The sequence below is a fragment of the Hyperoodon ampullatus genome (genome assembly GCF_949752795.1).
Source record: "Hyperoodon ampullatus genome assembly, chromosome: 2".
Lineage (NCBI taxonomy): Eukaryota > Metazoa > Chordata > Mammalia > Artiodactyla > Ziphiidae > Hyperoodon > Hyperoodon ampullatus.
This window is the reverse complement of record NC_136915.1, coordinates 26,548,174-26,564,074: the sequence shown is the minus strand read 5'-3', so window position 1 is coordinate 26,564,074 and position 15,901 is coordinate 26,548,174. Positions and strand designations below refer to the sequence as shown.

General features: G+C 55.0%; 2 protein-coding genes across 2 annotated transcripts; one reads left to right on the top strand and one right to left on the bottom strand.

Annotated features, from left to right (window-relative positions):
* Positions 1-4,179: 4,179 nt before the first annotated feature.
* On the bottom strand, positions 4,180-5,295 carry FAM167B (family with sequence similarity 167 member B; the record flags this gene model as incomplete). The annotated part of the gene is made up of 2 exons (XM_079728516.1): positions 4,180-4,410; positions 5,035-5,295. 2 exons carry the CDS (start codon positions 5,293-5,295, stop codon positions 4,180-4,182), a joined length of 492 nt encoding a protein of 163 aa, XP_079584642.1.
* Positions 5,296-9,501: 4,206 nt separating this feature from the next.
* LOC307047993 (myotubularin-related protein 9-like) lies at positions 9,502-15,880 on the top strand. The gene is made up of 10 exons (XM_079696823.1): positions 9,502-9,701; positions 9,889-9,997; positions 10,191-10,316; positions 10,432-10,605; positions 11,088-11,314; positions 12,653-12,814; positions 12,997-13,138; positions 13,219-13,439; positions 15,356-15,507; positions 15,589-15,880. The coding sequence occupies exons 1-10, from the start codon at positions 9,517-9,519 to the stop codon at positions 15,720-15,722; spliced, it is 1,632 nt and encodes a 543-aa protein (XP_079552949.1). The 5' UTR covers positions 9,502-9,516; the 3' UTR covers positions 15,723-15,880.
* The last annotated feature ends 21 nt before the right edge of the window (positions 15,881-15,901 follow it).

The window sequence follows — 15,901 nt, the reverse complement described above, 5'->3', positions numbered from 1 at the left end:
GTGGCCCAGTCTAGAGTTCTCACACCCACTAGTACACACAGGAAACAAGCTCATTTGCAAAGCCACACCACAAGTGTGAGGGAATGGGTGGCTCACTGGCCTGCCCAAGGTGCTGAGGAGGAGTAGTTCTGGTGCAGACATCCCCCCCACCCTTTGGTGCACAGTTTGCATGAGAAGGGGGTGCCTAACCTCTGTTAAGCACCTACTGCATGCCAGGTACTACCCAGGGCACATCACAGCCATTATTTTCTCTTTGATTCCCCACAGGTACTCTGTAAAGAGGGATTTATTATTGCCTCTTCACCAATAAGTAAACTGGAGTTCGGAGAAATGAAGCCATTTGTTCAAGGAAATGGCAGAACTGGAACTGTGCCTGGGTCTACCTGGCTCTGAAATGCATGTCCCTCACGCTACACCAAACCCGCTGGCTCTCTTGTGTTGGGTCTTGCCCTGAGGCCTCTGCCCTCCTGGGACCCAAGAAACAACCCAGGGACAGTGCCCTTGGCTTCATGTCCTAGGTACTCTGCAGAATGGGCCTTTATCCTTCTCAGAACTGCCTTGACTCTTCCAGGAAGCCTTCCGGATCACCTAAGGGAAGACTTCTCCCACCCTCTGAACCCTCCGCCTATTCTCTTGTTCCATCACTTGGCCCTTTTTCCCTTAGAGAAGAATCTCTGTCTCTGAGCCCCGAGGGCGAGGGACCCTGAGTCATCTATCAGCACAGGTTGGGTGCGAGAGGGGACGGCGTATGCCGGTCCAGAGTCTGGATGAGGGTAGGGAGACCCAGCATGTTTTTCAGGCCCCACAAGAGGCTGCAGGCCTTGGAGCTGGGGACAAAAGAAAGGCTGGGACATGCTGACTCAGTGGAAACTGTGTTTCAAGAAAAACTCCAAAGGCGGAGAGGGAAGCAGGGGAAACCTGCAAAGTGTGGCTCAGGTGGGGATTTGCCCCATAAACAGCAGGCTGAGAGCTAGAAAACGAGGGGGTGGGCAGGGAGCTGACTCTGCTTCCCTGGGCCGCCACCACCTTCCTGGGGTTTGAAGCAGGAATCAGCAGGACCCACTGGCCCTACACAGACAGCAGCAGTGGGAGGGGGGCTAGAGTGGGAGGGAGCAAAGGAAAGAGGGGAGGACTTCCTGCGGACACAATGGCAACTTTCCAGATGGAAGTCCACGCGGTCCTTGCCTGGGGCCAACTGCACCCCTGTCCGGGATAAAAATAGCCCTTCCTCTTCCCGTCTCCCATCATTCTCTCACCCCCCAACTTCCCAGATTCCGGTCAGATACTTCCACCCGGGAGGCCCCATGCCGGATGATAAATATCCCTTCACATGCCCATCCGTTCCCAAAGGAACACTCCTCCTTCTCTCAAAAAATGTTGGTCACTGAGGCTAAAATCACTTCTCACGTGTCCATCTGGATGCTCTGGGTGACTCCTCTCTCTCTCTCAGGAGAGTCTTGTCATTGGGGTCTGCCCCAGCAACCGGAAGTATTCTTGGGACCCCCTGACTCAAGCCTGCCCATCACCTTGCTCCATGGGGGGGGGTGTCACACCCTAGGCCATCACCCTCTCTCAGGGCCATCACCCTCTCTGCCTCTGCCTTGCTGACGGACTGCAGGGAGGGAGTGCTTTGCCCCAGTCTGGGCCTCAGGAGGCTCATCCATCATGGGATGAGGGACTGGATTTAGGGATTTCTGAAGGCCTTTTTAGTACCTGACAGTCCATGTGCCAGAACCCCAAGAAAAATGCTTCCAGTGAGGTGGGGCCTGATGGCGGGCAGTGTGACAGAGGCAAGAGGTAACAACTACGCAGGAAAGAGGCGATCCGGCTGTTCTGCCTGTCTTTCACCTGACCTCCAGCCAGGTTTATCTGTCCCCCAGTCTGAAGGACTGCTGCATACCTGGGGAGCCTGGCCCCAGGCCCAGCTGCAGCCCTCTGCTATCAGGCCCCCCACCGCGGCCCCTAGACCCCTGTTCCCAGTACTCCTTACCTGCCCAGCCCAGGAGCCCTCTGGCCCCATTCACATGGTCTTCCTGGCCTAGCCTGGCTGCCCAGACACAGCTTCGGCTCCCCTCTCCGTCGTAGCCACTGCGTGTCTCCCTGCGCCCACGTCCCACCCTGACTTCCTGCCACCTCCTGAGGGCCCCAGCAGCCCAACCACAAGCCTCCAGCACCCCAAGCTTCCTGCTGCCATAGCCCCCTGCCTCTCAGCCCTCAGGGGTCCTATACGTCTCCAGTCCAGGCCCTACTCACCCTGAAGGTGGCACTTGGAGGTGAGGGAGGATATTTGATAGAACTCCCCCCCGCCCTCCCAGGGTGCACCTGGACAAGAGATTCAAGGGCAGCCTTGAAACCCCACTGAGCGGGAGGCAAACAGACGCCCACTCAGCTTTCTGTGAAGGGCAAGTAGCACTGCTGTCACAGTCTGAGAGCTGGGTGACCCTTTCATTACAGTCGGAGGGCAAAACTAACATCACTTCAGAGTCAGAGGAGAGGACAGCATCCCTGTAACATCACGGGAGAGCAGACACCTGTGTTCCAGTCAGATAGATACCAGGCTCACACAGCTGCTAGACACAGCAGCGGAACAGCAGCCATGCCATCTCAGGGCACAGGACAATAGTTTATTATACGCAGAGGGTAGGCTAACACCCCTCTTACGGACAGAACACTGGACAACAGGCTGTTTAAGAAAGCGGGCAGGACAACCTCTTGTCTTTAAAGGGGGCAGAGTAACAGCCTCTGTCCTGGGCAGAGGGCAGGACAACCCCCCCTAATTATAGTTGGAGAGTAGGGCAACCCTTCTAACCAGGTAGAGGCGAGACCACAGCTCCTGTCAGAGGCACAGGGCCTGACACCACCTCCTGCAACAGGTGGGAGACAGAACAGACACTCCTGCCCAGGCACCCAGGTGCAGGCAGCAGACTGGCCGCGCCTTCTGTTATAGGCAGGAGGCGGGGACCTTGTCACAGCTGCAAGCAGGCCAAAAATCTCCCTTTCCTCAGGGGCCAGGCTGAGGGTGACACCCGTCAGAGGCTGAGGGCCAGGTCACCAGCGTTATGAGGAACTCTAGGTGGCCTCTCTCAGGCTCAAGAGCTGGGCCTTGAGCCCACCCGGCGGAAAGCATAAATATGTTGCCACCGCCTAAGCCTGCCTGGGGGAGCGGGCTGGGGGAGGGGAGCCCACAGAGCATTGTTGGGGTTTGCGAGGCTGTGTGCACCTCAGCTGCGGAGGGAAGGGGGAGACAGGAAATGGGTGGGGGGAAGAGGAAGCCTGAGCTGGAAAGTCAGACAAAGAGGGTAACGCAGAAACAAAAGCCGAGAAATACAAAAGACAAAAAAACAAAAACCTACCGAATGACACAGAGCCCAGAGTCCCAGCTGTGGGCCCCAGCTCCCCTTGCTGTGAACCTGAGCACTTCACAGTCCATCTCTGGGCCTCAGCGCAACAGCAAGAACACCACTGGGGCTAGTAATAATACATAATAATGCACATTTATTGAGGGCTTACAGTGCATTATCCCACTTCGGATGTATCCAACTACTTGTAGCGTGAGAAGAAGCATTTCCATTTTAAAGACAAAGAAGCAGATGCAGGGGTTAAGGGACCTCCTCAGAGTCTCATATCAATAGAAATCAGCGGTGGAGCTGCCTTTAAACCCAGGTCTACCAGATCCTGCGTTCTTCAGCTGCCCATTTACCTAAGTCACCTTCCATGGGGGTGATTTAGAATTTTAAGTTCTTTTCCAGTTCTGATCTTGATAAGATAGAGCAACAGAAGTGGAGCTGTGGGGAAGATGGGGATCCATCTGTCCATCTCCACCCCCAAGGCCAGCCTTCTCTCCGGCAGTAGAATCCCTGGTCCCAGCAACAAGTGACACACAGCCACCTTGGGCCTGAATAAATGACTGCAGAGACCTTGATGGGAAGCAGAGATTTATTGAGGAGCCTGGGAGTCTGTGAACTCCTCCCCTTCCTCCACACCGTCCCCCCTCCCCCATCTGGGGCAGCAGGGGCAACAGGATGCAGGGGCTTTAAGCTCCCAGAGCTCTGAGCATCTCCTGGACTCTCCCCCCACCGCTCTCCAGGTGCTGGCTCCTCTGGGGCGCCCCTCCTTTCCTTCTTCCCAGGTGGGCTGGGGAATGGGTAGCAGGCGGCGAGGCAGGCACGCGGGTGCCCCTCAGCAGAGGGTGAAGCGCCGAGCGCTGATGTTCATGCGCGTGAGGCCCAGGTGCCGCAGTGGCGGTGCCAGGGCCAGGCCGGCTCCCGGCTCCAGCTCCAGCTCCAGCTCGGCCTCGTTCAGCAGCTCTTGGTGCAGGTGACAGACTTGGTCCACCTTCAGCCGGTGCAGCTGGGCCCGCAGCCGAAGCAGCTGCCCTGCCAGCTGCCGGTCCTGTGCCTGCATCTCCCGCTGCGGCCGAGAGGGGGCGTGAGCCTGCTGCGCCTCCCATTTTTCCCTCCCGGTCAACACCCTGGGTCTCTGCCCTGGCTATGTTCTCCCCACACCCTCACACCCCAGCTCTATCCATCCCATCTCATAGATCTTGCTCTAAAACCAAGCTAAACAAATACAGGTACCTGGGGCCCAATCCTAGATCCACTAAATGGAATCTCCAATTTGGAGGCTGGACATTTTTATATTTGCACATATTGGATTGAACCACCTATTCAACACTGGCCTCTTGTACAGCGTGGTCAGTACCTCCTTTGTATCTTTGGGGTATAGCAATTCCCAGAGTATGGGAGGCCATATGCCTTCCCCAGCTATAACTGGTTGCCCCACAAGGGCAGACTCTGTCCCCTGAGCCACAGGACCACACGGTCAGTAAATTGGATGGACTCCTTCTTCAGCAAGGCTCCCTGAATAAAACACTGGACAATTCCATTCCTGGCTCCTCAGCCCTGGGACAAAGCCACAGGAGTGGGCATTTGCTAGAGGCAGGGTCATTCTCATCCCCTCCCCATACCCAGTGTCTTGGGCCCTAAGGACTGCCCTCAAGGCCCTCTGCAAGGCTGCCCTCCCCACCAGACTCACCAGCTCCCGTCGGAGCCACTCAAGGGCAGAGTCCATTGAGTCGAAGCCGCAAATGGTCCCAGGTCCCCCGGGCTCGGGTCTGGCTTGGGCCCTGCGCCAGGCCTGGCTCTGGACCTGGGCCGTCCACTCCAGATATGAGGGCCGCCGTGTCTGCAGCTGCAGCTTGGCTGTCAGCGCCTTTACAGAGTCCAGGCTCTCTTCTTCTTCATCCTCCTCATCTTCTTCACCCACTGCCTGGAATTTCAGTGGCTCCAGGGACATGGTTGGGGATGAGGGACAGGGCAAGTCTGCAGCTCTGGGATTAGGGAAAGGCTGGCAATATTACCCGGGAAGAGATGGCAGAAGCTGAGGGTGAAAGAAATGTGCAGGGAGTGTGCGCTGGTGAATGTTCAAGGTGGGTCAGGGAGGCTTGAGTGTGTCAGGGTGGGTAGGTAGATGGGTATGGGAGGCTGAGTGTGCAAGGGCTGGGATTTTCCTGCACTGCTAATCCACGAGCCACGTGATGCCTGTCCGGGTGGGGGCAGGAGAAGCCCTGCTCCTCTGGCCCCTTGGATAAAATTTATTGTCTTTGCCCAGAAGGAGACACCCAGTTCCCAGAAAGGAAGTTGCTCCAGGATAAGAAAAGCATCATCCACACCAGAGTCTTGGCCCTCTTCCCAAGACCCAAGTTAAGGGATTGGGGAGGCGATAGGAGGCTGACAAGCTGCCCCCTGTCCTCACTCATGACACTGGCCCTTCAGCAAAGGAATAGGGTCCAGATCCCTGGCTCAGGAGTCAGGAGAACTGGGTTCTGGTGCTAGATCTGTGGGACCTTGGACAAGTCACTGACTCTCTGTTGGGACAGATCAATGATTTCAAGCTATATTCTAAGGAACTTTTGGTTCCCTTGGAAATCCCTCAAGGACTGTGCACAGAGTGAGGGCACAGCTGTGGATGGGCTCCTAGACCTTCCTCTCCCTGCCCCTCCCAGGGCTTCAACCACAACGCTTCCCTTTTTAAAACTTTGTATTGAAATGTAACACACACAGAAAAATTTACATGTCGTAAATACTTGGCTTGCTGAATTCTCCCAAACTGAACACACTTATGTAAGTGGTACCTAGATCAAGCAAAGGAGTATTACTATCATCCAGGAAGCCTCTCTTGTGCTCCTGGCCTATCACAACTCTCCTAAGGGTAATGTAACCAAGCATAGGGCTCGCTCATGTGCCTGCAGGGCAAAAAGCCAAGCTCTGACAGGGTGTTTGCAGCAAAGTAAGGGTTTATTGCAGGGAGCCAAGCAGGGGAATAAGAGCCAAGCCTCAGCTCCACTCCAACTTGGTCTCTGAATGTTGGGGTTTTTTAAAAAAGGGGAAGAAAAAAATTTTTTTAATAAATAAAAAATAAAGTAAAAAAATATAAAAGGGGAAGAACCGGACTTCCCTGGTGGTCCAGTGGTTAAGACTCCACGTTTCCACTGCAGCAGGCACAGGTTCAATCCCTGGTGGGGGAAGTTCTGCATGCCGCGTGGTGTGACCAAACCCCCCCCCCCCAAAAAAACAGGGGAAGAACAAAGAGGCTGAGATTAGCCATCATCTTGTGACGTTTCTGTGACATTTTGTAATCGTTTCTGTGACATTTCTTTCTTTTTTTTTTTTTTTTTTTGCGGTACGCGGGCCTCTCACTGTTGTGGCCTCTCCCGTTGCGGAGCACAGGCTCCGGACGCGCAGGCTCAGCGGCCATGGCTCACGGGCCTAGCCACTCCGTGGCATGTGGGATCCTCCCGGACCGGGGCACGAACCCGTGTCCCCTGCATCGTCAGGCGGACTCTCAACCACTGCGCCACCAGGGAAGCCCCCTGTGACATTTCTTAATCGTAGTTTCAGGAGTCAGAATGTCTCTGGTTTATGATTATCTGGCCAGGTGGTCCACAACAGCTAGGGGCTGATGAGCTGTTACCTACCTCATCTTGTCTTAGAGAAACAACTTGAATTTGTATGTTAATGACGATATCTAGAACAGCAGTTCCAGTACATTAATGATGTTATTGACAGCAGCAGTTTTAGACTTCTGACTCTGTGTTTGTTTTTGTTTTTTTGGCCATGCCACAAGGCATGTGGGATTTTAGTTCCCTACCAGTGATGGAACCCGTGCTTCCTACAGTGGAAGTGTGGAGTCTTTTTTTTTTTTTTTTTTTTTTTGCGGTACGCGGGCCTCTCACTGCCGCGGCCTCTCCCGTCGCGGAGCACAGGCTCCGGACGCACAGGCCCAGCGGCCATGGCTCACGGGCCCAGCCACTCCGCGGCATGTGGGATCCTCCCGGACCGGGGCACGAACCCATGTCCCCTGCATCGGCAGACGGACTCTCAACCACTGCGCCACCAGGGAAGCCCCAGGAGTCTTTTTTTTTTATTCTATTTATTTTATTTTTGGCTGTGTTGGGTCTTCATTGTTGCGCGCACAGGCTTTCTCTAGTTATTTTGGTGTGCAGGCTTCTCATTGCAGTGGCTTCTCTTTGTTGTGGAGCATGGGCACTAGGCACACGGGCTTCAGTAGTTGTGGTACGCGGGCTCTAGAGTGCAGGCTCAGCAGTTGTGGTGCACAGGCTTAGTTGCTCTGCAGCATGTGGCATTTTCCCAGATCAGGGCTCGAACCTGTGTCCCCTGAATTGGCAGGCAGATTCTTAACCACTGCGCCACCAGGGAAGCCTGGAAGCACAGAGTCTTAACCACTGGACCACCAGGGAAGTCCCTGACTCTGGTTGATGAGTGTTCTTTTAGCACAGGATTGAAGTCAGAGGGGACATAAAAGAGAGTAAAGTTTTGGATAGAGAGATAAACCATAAACTCAGTAAGGAATCTTGGTTTTAGGGGGACTTGGTTTCAGTAATACTACCCTAATTTGACAGCATAGATTAGTTTTGCCTTTTTGTATACTTTCTAGTGGTTCTCAATTGTTTTTAAAATTAATTAATTTATTTATTTTTGGCTGCGTTGGGTCTTTGTTGCTGCACGCAGGCTTTCTCTAGTCGGTGAGCTGGGGCTACTCTTTGTTGCGGTGCGCAGGCTTCCCATTGCGGTGGCTTCTCTGTTGTGGAGCATGGGCTCTAGGCGCACGGGCTTCAGTAGTTGTGGCACATGGGCTCAGTAGGTGTGGCTGGAGGGCCCTAGAGCGCAGGCTCAGTAGTTGTGGCGCATGGGCTTAGTTGCTCCACAGCATGTGGGATCTTCCCGGACCAGGGCTCGAACCCGTGTCCCCTGCGTTGTCAGGCGGATTCTTAACCACTGCGCCTCCAGGGAAGTCCCAGTTCTCAATCTTTAGTATGGATCAGAATCATCTGGAAAACTTGTTAAAATAGATTGCCCCATTCCCAGAGCTTCAGATTCAGTATGTTTGGGGTAAGGCCCAATAATTTGCATTTCTAACGAATTCCCATCCCAGCTGATGCTGCTGGACTGGAATTTTATAATTTATACTCTTTTATGTCTGGTTCCTGTCATAAAGCAGTTCCAACTTTATGTTATATTATGGGGGGGGGCACCTATGATTTCATTATTTGATGGAAGGCTTTTGCACACACACAGAAGCCTGGAACCTAGTAGACCAGAAGGCTCTTTAAAGGCAGGAGTACATCTTATTTTTCTTAGTAATCAGCACTTAACACAGTGTAGGCACCAGTGTTTAAGAAATAAAAGAATACTTGGATGGATGGGTCCTCCAGCAAATAGGCTTAAACTCTAGTAATTTACCAGCTTAAGTGTGTCTCTTGCCAGACTGAAAACCCTGTGAACAGAACCTTCCTCAGCCATTCTTGGGTCCCAGCACCCAGTGTAGGGCCCAGCTCAGTGTACAGGCAATTCATGTTTGGGCAAAGGATGGAGTGATGAGGGATGGAGCTCCTGAGGGCAGAACTATACCAGAAGTGGCCCCCATAGAGGGCGCCCTCAGGCAGAGACTTCCAGCTGTGGTGGGGGAAGGGTGCCTGCTACACAGCTGCTTGCATTTAAGGTGGACCAAGGGATTTCCCCCACCCAGCCTCCGATGTAGGGGAGGATGCAGACAGTTCCCAGTTTCACACCCACCCTTTCCACCCCTTCCACCAGGGTACAGGAGAAGAGACGGTATTTTTCTTTATTTTTTTTTAATCGGTGAGAGTGCCAGCACCCCACAGTTAAAAAAAACAAAAATGTGAGTGCCTCCTGAGACCCAGGCAGGAGGTAAAGGGCTTTAACAAGAATATTCTCCCCATTTCACAGATGATGAAATTGAGGTTTCCTTAACAGGTTCTAGCCCCGGGGTCTTCACTAAGAAGTGCTGGCAATAGGAGGGGGAAATTCCTGTGAAACTGTGCGATCCCTTCCTCCAAGGGGCCTCCTTAACAGCTGTCCTGCCGGCGGCGCCAGCTGCCCAGCCAGTTCCTGTCCCTTTCGGAGCCCGCGCTCACCCCGCCTGACGCTCCTTGAGTCTGTCCTTCTGCCGGGTCCCAGGCCCACCGCTGGAGGAATGGAGTTCTCGGAGCTGATCCGTACGGGCCAGGCCCAAGCCGAGCTCCTGCGGGGCCCGGAGATGCCCCCGCTGCGCGGCACGCTTTGCGTCACCGGCCACCACCTGCTGCTGTCGCCAGGACCCCAGGCGACTCCAGACCTGTGGCTGCTGCTGTTGCGTAGTGTTGACTCCATCGAGAAGCGGTGAGACGTGGCGGGGACATCCCCGTAGTCTGAGAACGCATGGCTCCGCAGGGAGAGGGGGAAGGGCAAACGCAGTTGGAGCTGGTGCCCCCCCCCCCCTTGCATAACGTACAATCCTAAGAAACTCCTTTCTCCTCCCCTCTGGTAGAGGTCAGGGGACATTAAGCCTAAGTTTATCCATCCCCAGGGTCGCGGGTGACGCCGGCACCATCACGCTGCGCTGTAAGGACCTGCGAGTGCTGCAGCTGGACATAGAGGGCGTGGAAGCGACGCTGGACATCGCCCGCTCCATTGAGGTACGCCAGGGGAGCACCAGGGGCACTTAAGCTACCCTATCCCGTAACAAGGGGACTCAGCATCCAGTGTTATCCCGGAGCATAGCTAATGGCAAGGGGATGCAGGGTGGTCTGGAGTGCGTGGAGAGGCGGGAGCTGCGGAGCGGAGGGCTGGATTCCGACCTTTCCCAGATCCCTTGCCTTCGTTCCCCAGGCGCTGTCCTCCCTAGAATCGGTCATCACCTCCTTCCCGTTCTTCTACCGTCCCAAGGGCTTGAGATTGGGCGAAGCCTGGCACTTCCACCCACCCGAACGCTACTACAAGCGAATAGCTCGCGAGGTCGGCGCGGTCGTGGGGGCCTGGGGATGTGGGAGAGTCGGGTCTGGAAGGGGCGCGGGGACAGGGCACTCACTGTGTGCCCTAGACCTGGTCTTCGCCCCTCCCTGTGCCGCAGACCAGAGCGTGGCGGCTGAGCGAGGCGAACGAGGACTTCAGCTTGTGCCCCAGTTACCCCCGCGCGGTGATCGTGCCTCGCGCCGTGGACGACGATGCCCTGGCGCGCAGCGCCCGCTTCCGCCAGGGAGGCCGCTTCCCTGTGCTCAGCTACTACCACGCTCCCAGCGGAACCGTGAGCCCCACCCCTCCCCAGAGTCCGCCTATAGGACCCTCTGCGTCCCTTCTTGGCTCTTCTCTGCCCTGGCCGGCCTGTTGGTTGCCCGGCTGCGGCCCGGGCTCCGGCCCTATTCTGGCCCCGCCCACTCGGCCCAACCCTGCCTTCATTGATTCTGACCCCGCCCCTCTCCCTGGTTTCCGAGTCTCGCCAGTCTCTGGCCCCACCTCCGGCTGGTCTGGGCCCCCTGAAGCCTTGTCCCTCTTTTGTCAACCCATGACCCGCCCACGTTCTACCCAGCGGGTCCCTCCCCCCTCTGGCCACAACCCACCCAGACCCGGTCCGACGCCCCCAGGGCTCCTGAGCTACACCCCCCCGGCACGCCCCCATACAGCTCTAGACCCGCTCCAGTGTGTAAACCCGGCCTAGGGATCCCCTGAGCGAAGTCCCTGAACCGGGGCCGAGTGGATACAGTTTCCGAGCTGAGTCCCTGTCCGCAGGTGCTGCTACGTTCCAGCCAGCCCCTGACCGGGCCCCAGAAGCGGCGTTGCGCTGAGGACGAGGAGCTGCTGCGAGCTGTGCTGGCGGGTGCTCGCCCGGGGGCCCGGGGCTTCATTGTGGACACGCGCTCCGCCCAGGCCGCCAAACAGGCCCGCATGACTGGCGGCGGCACCGAGGCCAAGGCCGCCTACCCGGGCTGGAAACGGCTGCACCGGCCCCTGGAGAGGTAAGGGGTCTTCCCATCCTCTCCTAGGTTCTTTCGTGCAGGACTCTTCATGGATGGGGGCAGGGGGAGGGCTGTCTTCTAGGAACTTCCAGGACTGTTAGGTCTTTCCTGGTAGCCATCCTGCCAGGTGGGCATGTCCCCACTGACAGAGCTTATTCCACTCTAGGCACCCCAACTCTGCCTGGGTAGAAAAAGCACTTCTTTACATTGAACTGAAATTTCTCTTCCAGGAACAACCTCACCACAAACACACACACACACACACACACACACACACACACTGCACTGGTCCCAGCCCTGCCCTTAAGGGCTGTACCCGCACAGTCATTATCTGCTCCCTCTATCTCCAGGTGCTGGTAGAACCAAGAGAAGGTCCTGAGGGACTTTTGTGCTTTGAGAGTGGACTGCTCCCCTATCCAGAATATAAAACTCTGTTTATTCATTGATTCGGCCAACATTGACCCAGCACAGAGTCTGAGACGGTGGCCAGCCCAGACACGGTTGGAAGATCAGCAGTAAATAGGCAATTAGATTTCAGTGTGATAAGTAGCAGCACCGAAGAGGCGCCCCTCTCTTAGAATAGGTCATCCTAAGAAAGCTTCCCTGAGAACAGGTGAAGGCACTGCAGGTGTGCAGGAGCAGGGAGCCTAGTCATTTGTTCTGTTTTGGAACTGCAAGCACTTCAGTGAGGTGGGAGTGAGGAGTGTGAGGTTGAGGCAGGGAAAGAGAGATGGAGGTAGAGAGGCTAAAGGGGTGACAGGGGCCAGAGCAAAGGTCTTGAATGCCATGATTATGAGCTCAGAGCTTATCCTAAAGGCAGTGGGGAGCCACTGAAGGCTTTTAAACAAGCCTGAAAAAGTCTCAGTTAGATTTTCTGGCAGGAGGTTACTGGTGATCTAGAGCAGAACAGTTCCTGGGAAGTAGGAGCAGATACCAGAATCTCAGGAGTATCGTGTTTCTCTTGTCAGACTGGTTCTCCCCAGGGGGTACTGTGTTGCTCCCATCAGACTAGGGTACATCAAGGGTACTGTGACACCTTCATCAAATTGGGGTTTCCCAGGGCATTCTGTTTCTCCAGGGGGCTATGTGACCCCTCCCCAGGCATTGCTATGCTTCCCCAACAGACTAGGTCTCCCCAAAGGGTCTTGGGTCTCCTCAAGATTGGGGAAACATTTCCATCAGATTAGGTGGGCTCTCCAAAGGGCCCTGTGTCCCTCTTGTCAGATGGGCTCCTCTGAGGGCTCTATGTCTCCCTCACTGGTCTGGAGCATTTGTTCCTAGGCTATGCTCACCAGAGCTTGGGCTGGAGAAGGGATGACCAGACTCCCACTTGTGCAGGGGGCGGCCCCTACAGGAGAGCTTCGTGCGCCTGATGGAAGCCTGTGGGGACCCGGAGCAGAGCATGGACCGCTGGCTTAGTCGACTAGATGGCTGCCGCTGGCTGTCACATGTGAAGGAGGCACTAAGCACAGCCTGCCTAGCAGCCCAGGGCATGGAGTGGTAAGGCCACCCCCGCCCTACAAGACAGAGAAGAGGGCAGGGTGGGCAGGGCTCTCAATGTCTGGGCACAAAACCACATCTCAGTAAGCAAATACAGGTTTCAAATGGGCCCTTTCTATTCCTGGCCTGGCCACCCCAGGCAGGGAAGGACAGGCCACTGTTGATAAGCCCTGGGCCCACAGGGAAGGGGCCTGCATCCTGGTACATGGGGCCGAAGGCACAGACAGCACCCTGCTAGTGACTTCACTGGCCCAACTCATCCTAGACCCCCTGAGCCGAACCATGGCTGGATTCCAGGAACTGATAGAGCGAGAGTGGATCCAGGTAAGTGGATGCCCAGCCCAGCCCTAGCCCTGCATCCAGAATCTCCACTTCCTCGTGCCCATCGCTCTGCCCCTCCCCAGGCCGGCCACCCCTTCCAGCTGCGCTGTGCTCACTCGGCCTTCTCCCACACCCGCCCCAAGCACGAGGCACCCATCTTTCTCCTCTTCCTGGACTGCGTGTGGCAGCTGGGCCGCCAGTTCCCGCTGTCGCTGGAGTTTGGGGAGGGGATGCTGTTGGCGCTGTTTGATCACTCCTATGCCTCCCCTTTCGGCACCTTCCTCTGCAACAGTGAAAAGGAGAGGTGAGCTAAGGGGGTGTCAAGGTGGGTCAGAGGGCAGGCACAAGACAGGGGCGGGTACCTGCTGCATTGGCAGCCTACTTTCTTAGAGGACATCTTCGGGAATTTGCTGGTGGACCGTGGTTAGGACTCGGCACTTTCACTGCTGGGGCCCGGTTCGATACCTGGTTGGGGAACTAAGATCCCGCAAGCTGCAAGGCACAGCCAAAAAAAAAAAAAAAGACATCTTTCCTTTTCAAACGAGCTTCTCTCTTAGAAAAACTCGGAGTGTCCTCTCGTCTCCTACTTCCAGAGCTCACACTTCCCCCTAACTTCTGCAAAGCCAGAAATAAATGGGTCCATGGCCAGTCCTTCAGACCTACCCCCCACTCTGTCCATAGCAAAGAACAAGTGCACTCCTAGCTTAAAAGCAAAGACTGAAGGGGAAAGTTGCTGCCAAAATCATTTCTGGGGCTCTCTACCACTTTGCAGGGTTGATTCTGGTGAAGCAATAGAGGTTGAATGCTGAGTCAAATTGTTTGGGCTCAAATTCTGGCTTCACCACTCACCTGCTGGGCGATCAAAAGCACCCCTGAATCTGTTTCATCAGTAGCAAGCAAAGGATCATAATAGTCACAGTAGCCTAGAGGTGGGGTGGGGGCATGTGTGAGGATTAGCTGAGTTAAAGCATGGAAAGTGCTTAGCACAGTGCCTGGCACACAGTGGGCACAAGAGTGGTAGTTATTATTATTTTTTTTATTTTTTAGTTTTTTGCGGTACGCGGGCCTCTCACTGTTGTGGCCTCTCCCGTTGCGGAGCGTAGGCTCCGGACGCGCAGGCTCAGTGGCCATGGCTCACGGGCCTAGCCGCTCCGCGGCATGTGGGATCTTCCTGGACTGGGGCACGAACCCGCGTCCCCTGCATTGGCAGGCGGACTCTCAATCACTGCGCCACCAGGGAAGCCCGAGTGGTAGTTATTTTTATTATTTGGTTGGTTTGTTGCATATGCTGCCAATGAGCTCCCATTAGCCATCTTTCTCTCATCAGACTGAGATGAGGGGAGGGAGGGTTCACTCCTAAGAAGATAGAGCTCATATTTAGTTATCTTTTGTTGCCCAGTGGCCTCCTCTCCACCATGTTGTTTTCACTAACTCTGCTTATCATCCAGGTTAGAAACTTATTTTTACCTCCCTCTCCCCCATCCTTCATATTTAGCTTTTCTTCTAAGAATTTATTTTTTTTTTTAATATTTATTTGGTTGCACCAGGTCTTAGTTGCGGCTTGCCGGCTCCTTAGTTGTGGCATGCGAACTCTTAGTTGTGCCATGTATGTGGGATCTAGTTCCCTGACCAGGGATCGAACCTGGGCCCCCTGCATTGAGAGCACGGAGCCCTAACCATTGCACCACCAGGGAAGTCCCTCTACCAAGAATTTCTTAGCTTAGTCCTTTCCTGTCCAAGGCCCCTCCTACTACCCTAATCCAGACTTTCCTTTCCACATGGACCGCTGGAACAGCTTCCTCTCTGCTCTTCTCTCCACTTTCATCCTTTTTTGTTTAACTCATCAGTCTAGACCCATCAGTATCCACCGTGGGCCCTTCCCCACTTTCTTGCTTTTGCTCCTGCAGTTCCCCCTCCTAAGTATTTCCATGTGTTTGCACACCTGGTGAACTGCTGCTGCTAGACCCAGCTCAAATGGCACACTCTTAATTAGCCTTCCCTGATCCTTTCAAAGCAAAGCAGAACTCCTTAAGAACTAGGACTTTGTCTTGTTCCTGCTTTACTGTAGTGCCCAGTTCAGGATCTGACTCACAGTAACATCTGCGGGAGAGGGTATCACTGCCCTGGGGGAGCTGTCACCCTACTTACTACCCAGGGCCCTCACCCAGAGTCCCAGAGGGCATAGCTGAGTCTGGAAGCTCACTCTCTTACCCCCTCCAGATGCCTGTGTGAAGTGAGAACTCGAACACACTCCTTGTGGTCTGGGCTCAATCAGCCGAAAGAGCAACGAAAACTCCGGAACCCGCTCTACGTCCCCAATCCCTTGGCCATCTGGCCCTCTGTGGAGCCCCAGAGCCTGCGACTGTGGCAAGGTGAGCCCCTCTCCCTCCTCCTCCCTGGGGGAGTTCTCCCCTCTGCTCAGCTTCCTTACCTGTCCTCCTCCTCCTCCTCAGGCCTGTTTCTGCGCTGGAACCATCCACCTGAGCCTTCAGAGGTAGCATGGGAGAAGGTGTGGCAAATAGCAACAGATCAGGAGAAGACAGAAGGCGCTCAGTCAACAGATTCAGCCTCTGAGCCCCAACCCTAAGTACTGGTCCTTGGATGGTGGTTGAGATTTTCCTGAAACTTCTCCAGGCCCCTCAGCACCTTTGGACCTTGAATGACGGTGCCTGCAACCCAGCCTAGCCCATAATACTGAAGTTCCAGCTTTGAAGTGTCCAAAGTGTAGGGAGACGGTCCAAGTAATAAAGGTATCCATGATTGGTA

Coding starts and splice junctions, on each gene's coding strand:
- LOC307047993 (XM_079696823.1), top strand. CDS start 9,517: ATGGAGTTCTCGGAGCTGATCCGTACGGGCCAGGCCCAAGCCGAGCTC. Junction 11,315..12,652: donor CTGCACCGGCCCCTGGAGAG/GTAAGGGGTCTT, acceptor CCACTTGTGCAG/GGGGCGGCCCCTACAGGAGA. Junction 12,815..12,996: donor GCAGCCCAGGGCATGGAGTG/GTAAGGCCACCC, acceptor CTGGGCCCACAG/GGAAGGGGCCTGCATCCTGG.